This window comes from Homarus americanus, unplaced genomic scaffold (assembly GCF_018991925.1).
Source record: "Homarus americanus isolate GMGI-L3 unplaced genomic scaffold, GMGI_Hamer_2.0 scaffold28172, whole genome shotgun sequence".
NCBI classification, from domain to species: Eukaryota; Metazoa; Arthropoda; class Malacostraca; order Decapoda; family Nephropidae; genus Homarus; species Homarus americanus.
In genome coordinates this window covers 439,855-450,209 of record NW_024738604.1, presented here as the reverse complement: position 1 = coordinate 450,209, position 10,355 = coordinate 439,855, and the positions used below count along the sequence as shown (strand labels likewise).

Here is a 10,355-nt window from a genome sequence, read left to right as displayed (position 1 = left end):
GCATCTCTGATAATACTCTCAAGTTCTTCACATATTATGCTGGTCAGGCTCACCGGTCTACAGTTGTTCGTGGAGTGACGATCGCCCTTCTTGAAGATAGGACTCACATAAGCAATTTTCCAATCACTGGGGACCTTTTGTTCATCCAGACATTTACAGAACAGGATCTTCAGGGGCTTGGCAAGCTCTTTGTACAACTCTCTTAGCAGTCTGGGATGCACCTCTTCTGTGAACACAGTGTGGGTCAGTGCTATGCTATATCTAGAATTCGATGTACTCGTATGACGCCCCTAGTTCCTATAGCTACAGTCTGTATGACAATTTATATAACAGCGAAGCTTCAATTTCTTTATTTCTACTGTATATTCTAACATCATGTTACCAAGCGGATATTAACACACTAACATAGCAACTCGCCCGAATTAATGTGTATGGATATATAGGTTTGGCGCCAAGGAGTGCTGTGGCGATATTTTCCACGCTAAGACTACTCCAGACTATTTGTGAACATATGTAGGTGTTTGTGTGGGTGTTGATGGTCCCTGCTGTTTGTGGATCCTTGCACCCTAGCAGTTTTTAAGTGCAAAGAATAAGAATTTCACCCACTATCTCTCTCTCCCCTGAAATTGTATAAATGCTTCCTCTGCGGTTTTTTTTTATTGGTACGAAGAAATTGTGAGTTATCTTAAAAATAATTACAGGCAGCGTAAAGAGGAAAAGGCATAATTGGTATTTATTTTTGCTTACATATTTTATTTAATGAGATATTTAAAGGCGAAAGAAGAGATAAAGCGATAGTAGGTATTTTTACTGATTTTATCTATTTTTTCTGCAAGAATTGTCCTTGAAATTATTACAGTATTAGTAATGCATGTTTTTCTTACGAAGAGTAATTTCTGAATGTGCTGGTAGAACTTAATATAAAAGTTGGCTTTAATTGTATTATTTATGTTTTGGTTTTTTTAATCGCATGCACAGAGGTGTAGGGATTTGCTCAGTAAGTATTGTCTCAAATTATGCAGGTACTTAGGCTTTTATGACAAAATAACAAGAAGAGTGAAAGTCGGCATCATTAACATTGTTTGTAGGAAAATTCACTAATGCTGAGCATTGGGTAAATTTAATATTGCGTGATGAGTAGAGTAGAGGAGGTATCTAGTATTTATTGTTTTCATGCAGCAGATACTAGGGTTATTGGGTAAAACTGACAAGCAGAGTGACTGGGTGAGGGACGCTCAGTGCAGAATGGTTATTAATTCGTATTGTTTTTGTAGTGAGGTTTTACGTAAAAAAAACAAGAGTCGCGTCGAAATAGGTTTATTATTATTGTTTATATAGATATTCTTAGATGTTTACACAAATATAAGAAGCAGAGTAGGGTAGAGGTGGGTTTTAAAATTATTATATTTCAGGGAAGTCATGTATTTTTATGCAAAAAAAAAAGCAGAGTGGAGGGAAGGGGTAAGGGGGTAGTTAAGAGGGTGAGCGAGAGGCAGAGTGGAGGGAAGGGGTAAGGGGGTAGTAAGGGGGGTGAGCGAGAGGGTTGGCAGGCCTGGTGGTGTAGACGCTCTGACAGTAGTGGGGGAAGCTGGTAATGGAGTGTTGTTTTGTTCCCTTGTTTATCACCCTTTGCTTAGTCTAGGGGTCTTGCCACTCCCCCCGCGACCCCTAGAAGGTCATGTGAACGTTTCTAGACCACGTCCATAGTGTGTTAGGTGTTATAAGGAGGCAGGGAGGCAGTGATACGGTTGAGTTGGTTTGTCCACGGCCATTTTGTTTATTATTCCCCGCTCTTGCAGACGGAGGTAATCAATATCGTTCGGATTCGTCTTGGTGGAGTACTTTTTTGGCAATTATGCATAATTTATCGAGTGGTTTGATGAAATGTGCGTGAAGTGGTGGGGTCGGGGAGTGACGGTGGGGGTGTGTTGATGGTTGTCACCGATACTCCAGCCATAAAGGGGAGGTCCTCCTCTTATATTTTGTGCCGTGTGTGGCGAGAAAATTTAATTTTTTTATCTCGAAAACGTATGGAAACGACATTGTGTTATGTGTTTCTTCTATACTTGAGCGAATCACGACATGTCTTATCAGTGGAGTGTGTTGTCAGTGTCAAGATATGTTGAAGTGTTGAGTTAAAATATGAGAAAACTGTTGTCTGACCAAGGATTTGTTTTTCATTTATGGAAATTAGTTGAAATTAATATGTATTTACACAGTGATTTACCCGTTTTTTGTCTAATAGAAATAAAGGCATAAAATACAGTGTATATTTGTCTGTATATACTATTTACTGTATGTACAGTACTGTACTGTATATATAACCACTATTGACCATGGACTTAGTACAGTTTGTCACTGAAATCATAACCTTAACACTTATCCCTATAAGTTGTCAGACTGTTAAAGCAATTTGTAGATTTTTTTAGTTGAAATTAATATACTTTTTCAGTGCCCAGTAGGGCCAGTATCTGTCAAAAACATTGTTCCCCAAACATTAACACATGCAGACTCCTCCAGCCCAATGATCTTAACTTAGGATTTAAAGTATTGAGATTTATATACAGTACTGACAAAAATTTAGACTGAGAAACTCATCAGTAGGTGAGTGTTGGCTTATTAGACTATCAAGATGTTTGGTGTTGGATAGGCCTACTGGTATACAATGCAATATATTGCAAATACTGGTCTTACAGATCCTTAAACCAATCAGAGAAGTACTTCAGTATTTTTGTACAAGTCAAGGTAGTATTATTTGATTGTGATTTAGACATCCTCTTGGATTTCTAATAGGATAATTTTGTCTTTGTCATTTGTACTTTATGAATTTCAACACACACACACACACACACACTCACTCACTCACTTATATCCCATAAATTTATACTTATGTTGTTTTCCAGATTGTCAAGAGCAGTCCCCAATTTTGCTACAATGGAACAGCATCAATGAACTGCTCTATACTTGCCACTGTCCAGTAAGTTTTTAGTTCTTCATTTATTATTCAGTATACAGTACTGTATAGCACAGTACAGTATATATAAGTCTTGCAAGTGTACATTTTTGGGGGCTTAAGAGAAAATGATAATTTAGTATGAGTGACTTCAAAATTAAATGCATACAGTGGGAGAACATTATACAGTTCAGTACTTACCGGTAACACTTTAATTTATAATTTATTTTATTTATTGGCAGATGAAAAAAAACATTGTACAAATATTACTTTTGTTTAAATAAAATTCCTAATTCCATATTTTTAATTTCATTTACTGTAATAAATAATTTTTTTTAAAGTGAGGGTGAAACTTCTTTGCTCTAGCACTTCTAAATTGGTTTTGTTTAGTATAATTTGAAGCACTTTTTTTTCTTAAAGCTTAATACAGTTTATATAGTTTTTTATTTGTGCAGATATTCAAACCATAGGCTCAGTGTCTACTCCATATTTCTTGAAGTTTATATCCTATAGAAATTGGATATATTTTATTTGCAATGGTACCTGTATTTGTGGATCATATGAAGATTAGATTCCCAGCTAATTTCGCTTGTTGATTGGAAACCCAAACTACAACCTAACCTAATCTATCTTAACCTAACCCAATCTATCTTAACTTAACTAACCTAACCTAATTTGATCTAATCTAATGTAACTTAATCTAACCAAACCTAACACCTAGGTAGCATTGGGGTGCTTAATTTTCAGATAAAATAAGCCGGGGAGTGAATCTTCAGATGAATCAATATTTCAGTCATGGTACTTGCATAAAAAATATATATATTTTTTTTTTTTTCGGGGATTAACCCACCTGGGCACAGGTCACTGACCCACATCAGGGCCTGGGGGGTGAAAATGTAATAATAATAATAATGATAATAATAATAACAATAACAACAATAATAATATTAAAGAACCATAAAGAAATACAAAAATGAAAAAAAAGATCAAATGTGAGAAACAATATACAGTATGTATGTATGTTGTGTTGTCAATAGTAAGAGAAACAATTGAGACCCTGCAATTGTGTGTAAATGAGGCAGAAAGTCAGATCAGCAACCTGGGACTTGGTCACAATTTTCATGATGCCATGTGGCAGCAGGGTCTACCATTAGACAATACATTATGCTTCCAATATGTATGTATTTAGTTATGATGAATGGTAACTGTACTTGTATCATATAATTAAAGATGGCAGAAAATGGTGCATACAGAACAGTCAAACTTAAAGCTTCAATATGGTAAATAACAAGATGATGAAGACTATCTTTTACTGTCAACTACCAACTTTAGGTGTATGAAAATGCCTCCTTGATACAAATGTCCTGTATATAGATGAGTAAGTTCACCAAATTTAAAGCCTAACCACTCGGGCAGATCCGGGGGGGGGGGGGTTACAGCGCCCCCTCCCCCCAAAAAGCCTCAGCTGGGTGGGCTCTCTGTGCTCACCCTGTTCCCCCAGCCACAAATTCTTGAGCTCTCCCACCTTTTGATAATCCTGGATCTGCACCTGCCACTACAATAAATACAATTATCTACCTTTCTGAAATTTCATGAGTACTCTACAACTTATATTCTTACAGTTTTTATGTCGAGTTTTTTGTGGTATAGGATAATTTTAATAGATGTTATAAAGATAGTATTGATTTAATCCTTAATTCCCTATGAATTCTTTTTCTCCATAATTCAAAATATTAAAGAAGTAATATTTTGTAGTTGTACAGTGTAAGGATCTTCTTGTCTGTAGTTATATACCATTAACAGCTATGTTCTTCTCTTCCAGAATTTCAAATCTCAAGAATTCTAAATTGAAAGGATGAAACAATCTTCGGCACATCATGTTTTATGAGGGAACCATATTGTTGAAAAGATAATTGATCAAAATCCAATCATCCACATGATTTTTTTTTAGAGTAACATGGATCAGACACCACAAGAAATAATGCATTCCCTGTTTTCACTTGATCCAAACATGGAAAATCGGGGACATCTGTATCCTTACAACTATCCCTATGGGCAGTATCCTTACCCATACCCTTATCCTTATCCAGCACCACATCCTTCATCAGCTCATACAAACATTCCTTCCTCATCACATAGTATGCCACCACCATCTTCCCACCCCATAACCCAGGCATCTCAAGGTCTCGCAGTATCTCAGAATAACCTCTCACCTTATAGTGGTGGAGTCCACAGTATCCGTCCACCAATGACTAATATGAGAGAGCAAATGGGGGATGGAAGGCTTTCATTAGGGGAGGGTAGAATAGCTCATTTGAGTAATCTAGAAAGACACTCGATCAACACTCAACATGCAGCAGAGGATCTACGCAGTATACCCACAGATTCCAGGAATTTGGCAGATGTAAGACACCATCCGGTTGACATGCGACCAATATCTGCTGAGCAGCGGTATTTAGGTGATCTTAGGTCATTGTCAAGTCATCCACGTTCTTCCTCCTCAGACTTGAGGCACATCACGGACTACTCATCACAGCCAACGGATTTGCGAACACAACCAATTGATGCTCGATTATTTAGTGATGTACGACAACTAGCTGGTGATACACGGCCACCACTTAGTGAAGCGAGACATATGGGTGATCCTAGACATATATCCAGTGAGGAGAGAATCCTTGCAGATGTGTCTCGACTCCAAGAAGATCCCAGACATATGATGAATAGAACCACGGATGACTATAGATACCCAGGAGACTTAAGAACTTATGATACTCGTCCTGCCACGATCACTCATCCTATTGAGGAGCCACAACTTCCCTCTGGAGATCCAAGACCTCCAATAAATGACACAAGATCCATTGAAGAAACCAAGTCCACATATGATACTTCAAGAATGAGTACAAATGAAAATAGGATTCCTTCACATCAGTTTGATACAAGTAATCTCTTAAAATCATCAGGAACACAACATTATTATGATAATAGAGTTAGTATAGGAGCTAGCAAGCCAACAACTAATGGTGAGGATCTCTCTACAAGGCATTCTATCCAGGACCATAGGCATCTACTTCCTGACCCAAGACTCAGTTTAGGAAATAATGCTCACCCAGTCAGTGACATGCGACAAAATATGAATGAGGTGAAAGCACAGCTAAATTCTTCTGGGCAGAACACAGAGCAGGTTAACCAAGGAAATTTAAGATACCCAACAGTCAGTAGTCCAAATACATCTTTAGGACTACTGTCCCATGCACTTGGACAACATTTGAAACAAAAAGATGATGTAATTACAAATCTTGGTCAGAAAGAACCTCTTAATATGGACAATAAAAATTACCAACAGCCTGATACAGAAAATAAGGATAACACTGAAAAAGAGACAAATGGTCAAGAAGAATACAAAGATATTGATGAGAAATCTGTAACTTGTCAGGAGATTGATGACGATGACTTTGACTCTGAAGCTTCGTCTACTGATTATCCCGATCCTTATATAGAATTCACTGACGTTGCACATGGAGTATTCAACAACGTTAATAATATTGCGGGGCCAGTGAAACCCTTTCACTGTGAAGATTGCGATGCTACGTTCACCACCAAAGGAAATCTTAAAGTACACAAGAGAATCCATACAGGAGAAAGACCATATGAATGTGAGGATTGTGGCAAAACTTTTTCATACTGTGCATCATATCAGTCACACAAATTAATACACAGTGGACACAGACCATTCAAATGTGAATTTTGTGAACGGGCATTTTTCCGTAGTGAACATTTAGAGCGCCATAGGAGAAGACATACAGGTGAAAGACCATTTAAGTGTACAGAATGTGATGCTACTTTTGCTGCTAGTGATGGATTATCGAGGCATACGAGAACTCACACTGGCGAAAGACCTTATAGCTGTGAAGAATGTGGAATGTCATTTGCTTATAAATCTACTTTCCTTAGGCATAAACTGATGCATTCAGAGGGAGAATACAAGTGCGAGGACTGTGGTGCAGCGTTCAAAGATCCTGTAAGGTTAGATAAACATGTAAAAAAGCACAATGATCCAAATTATGTACCTTACTCGGACGAGGGTAAACCGAAACCACACAAACTTATTGAAGATGGTATAGAAGTTACTGGATGTGAATTTTGTCAGATGAAATTTAAAAGAAAATCTGATTATTACCTTCATCGGAGAACTCACACGGGAGAGAAACCTTACGTGTGTGATGTGTGTGGTTCATCGTTCATCAGGAGAGCCTATCTAGACATTCACATGCGTACTCATACTGGTGAACGTCCATATAATTGTGAATCTTGTGAGTCTGCATTTAAAACCCGCACTGCCCTAAAATTTCATAGACGTACTCATAGTGGTGAAAGGCCGTACAAATGTGATCACTGTGATTTTGCCTTTGCCCAGAAATCTGCTATGAAAGCACACATACGTATTCATACTGGTGACAAACCTTATAAGTGTGATTCATGTGAAGCTGCATTTCGCCATAGTAGCAGCTTGACTATACACAAACGAACTCATACTGGCGAAAGGCCATATGCTTGTGATGCTTGTGGAGCAACATTTTCCCAGAGGCCCCACCTAAACCTACACAAAAGATCACATTCAGGTATTAAGCCACACACCTGTGATGAATGTAATGCATCTTTCACCAAGAAGGATTACCTTTTGGCCCACAAGACAAAGCATGCAGGTGGTAGTACAATTAAGATTGAAGCATTAGCAGAAGCTGCAGGTGAACAAGTATACAAGTGTACTGAATGTGAAATGGTTTTTACACACCTTTCCAGTTTAACTGTCCACATGAGAAAACACACTGGTGAAAGACCATTTGTATGTGAAGACTGTGGGGCATCATTTTTGTATAGCTCAAACCTTACAACCCATCGCAGAAAACATACTGGGGAGCGACCCTATAAATGTGATCAATGTGAAGCATCCTTTATTTTGAAGAGTTATTTAACCATGCATCTTAGGAAACACTCAGGTGAAAGACCATTTAAATGTGATGAATGTCAAGCATGCTTTACACAAAAAACTCACCTATCAACCCACAGGAGGATCCATACTGGGGAGTGCCCTTACAAGTGTGAGGAATGTGGGGAGGCCTTCCGTGACGGGGCCAATTTTTGGAGACATAAGAAGAAGCACCTGATTGGTGAAGGTGCTGCAACTGTAACACGTAGAAGGGGAAGAAGAGGGCGAGGAAGAGGTGGAACAAGAGGCGCTAGAACTGCTCCAACAAGGCGAACAACGCGTGTGCGTCGCACCACAGTAAAGTTTGAACAACTTTACGAAGAATTTATTGTTAATCAAGACGAACGAGTATATGTTAAAGAAGAACCACAAGATCAGTCCAATAAAAATGAGGAGGAAGAAGATGCACCTTACATCTCAATCAACCCAATGGTGGAGATCAAATTGGAAGGTGAGGAAGATCAGCAACAACTGCAGGAGACTGAAATGAGATTGAGGGAACCTGATGAAGATCCTCTGATGGGAATTGAGGAAGATGATCTAATAAGAAATGTTGATGAAGATAATAATAAAGAGAATTTACAGGAAGAACCTAATAATGCAGGTGTCAGGTCACAAATAACAAGTGGTGTGATAGACAGTGTGGTGGAATAGTAACAATGTGTCAAATTGTTTTTTTTGTGTGTGTGGCAATATCAACAGTGTATGAGGAGTCCAAGTTGGCACCAAGTCTAGTGGAGGTATTGTTTATTTATGGAGAAACTTGTGATTCACGTTATGGTATAAGTAGATTATTGTCATAAAAATTTTTATGGATCTCATTTTGGTTATAAGTCTGGTTTTGTGAAGAGTAGAGTTTTATTATATTTATTATTAATATAAAATTATGGAGTGTATTATCTGTAGTTTGTATACTTGTGGTGTTATGCAGAAAGTTTTTATGTGACGTATTTTCCAGTGATTGCTGTAGTATGTGTAGTATTACAAACCTGGTCTTGTCCTGGCTTCAGTTTTGTTTTTAGAGATATGTGAACTGGAAGTGTTCCCCCCCCCTACCACCCCCTTAAGCAATGAAGATTTTTCCTTTAGCATTACCAGTTGTATACTTGTTTGTGATAAAATGAATTTGAAACGTGTTGATATGTAGACATTTATATATATATAAATATATTTTGTTTACGGTATATACCTATGATATTTAAGTTAGATATCTTCTATCTTGAAGTTATTTGTTATGTGATTTTTTTAAATGTTTATATATTCAAGAAATTTTTAATTATGTGATCATTCTTATATTTACGTTTGTTTCGTCAACAATTACTAGTCAGAATAGGCGTGGAGTCAGTATATTTGGGTGTTAAGACAAGTGATTCGTTTTGTGTCGGTCCGGTGTTTACAGTAGTTTCAGCTGTAAATAGCAATGTTTAGAAATTTATTATGTTTTGGGATACTCTAGTTATTTGATTAAATTTACAGTGGTTTGTGAAATGTGAAAATGAGGGAATAAATTTTGAACCAAGGCAGGATAGTTTTTTTTTAATTCCAACTGTAAGAGGATCAGCTGTTCATATTGTTCAGAGAAAGTAATTTTTATGTGAAATTAACTTTTATTTTCCTGTAATCTAAGTCAAATTAAATTGTTAGTGTCTTGACTTGTGTTTAAAGAGATGTTTGTTTTACTGAAATTTTATAACTTTCTCACTTTATTGCAATTTTTTCTGGGTGCTGTACTGTATTGTCTTTGAAAAAATTAATACCCCATTTTTCACACTTTTTTATTGATTTTTAAAGGTGTCTCTTGTCTTATTTTTATGTATCATTTCCTTTATTTGATTTTTTAATTGGCTTTGTTTGGTCTCCATCTGGACTAACCTCTTGGCCTCACCTCCATAAAGACTTGAGAAACACTGGGGTTACTTATATCCATCACCCTTACTTGTACAGTGTCTTATCCTCCATCATACCTGTATATACAACCAAGATGGAGTGTTTAGTGGAATTCAATGATCAGATTATATTTCTCAATTACTAAAGTCGTGGTGATCAGTAAAGGAGATTGTTAGACGTTCACAACTTCAGCATTCCCTCAGACTTGAATGAATATCACAAAAAGGTACAAATATTGAATTATTGTTGTATCACTTCTGACGATATGACATTTATGGGCCAGATTGACTTATTTTGGTAATTATATATCTCCATTTTTGTAGGTTGGGTTGGTTAGGTGAGCTGTGGGGAATAAACAAGAAGAGGTCAGCATAGATAAGATAGGTGACTGCAGTTTTAGGGACAGCAACCTATGATCAATATCACCACTGAGTATGTCTGTATAATTTTAGTCTTGAAAACTCCTAAAGGTAAGTAAATAAAATCTTCATGAAAATCACCCTTAGTTGCCAAGGTGAGTTTTCAAGT

The 10,355-nt window shown here is 37.1% G+C and overlaps 1 protein-coding gene across 1 annotated transcript; it reads left to right on the top strand.

Annotated features, from left to right (window-relative positions):
- The first annotated feature begins 1,532 nt into the window (after positions 1-1,532).
- LOC121874084 (zinc finger protein 26-like) lies at positions 1,533-9,460 on the top strand. The gene is made up of 3 exons (XM_042377994.1): positions 1,533-1,591; positions 2,904-2,977; positions 4,776-9,460. Exon 3 carries the CDS (start codon positions 4,911-4,913, stop codon positions 8,592-8,594), a length of 3,684 nt encoding a protein of 1,227 aa, XP_042233928.1. The 5' UTR covers positions 1,533-1,591; positions 2,904-2,977; positions 4,776-4,910; the 3' UTR covers positions 8,595-9,460.
- The last annotated feature ends 895 nt before the right edge of the window (positions 9,461-10,355 follow it).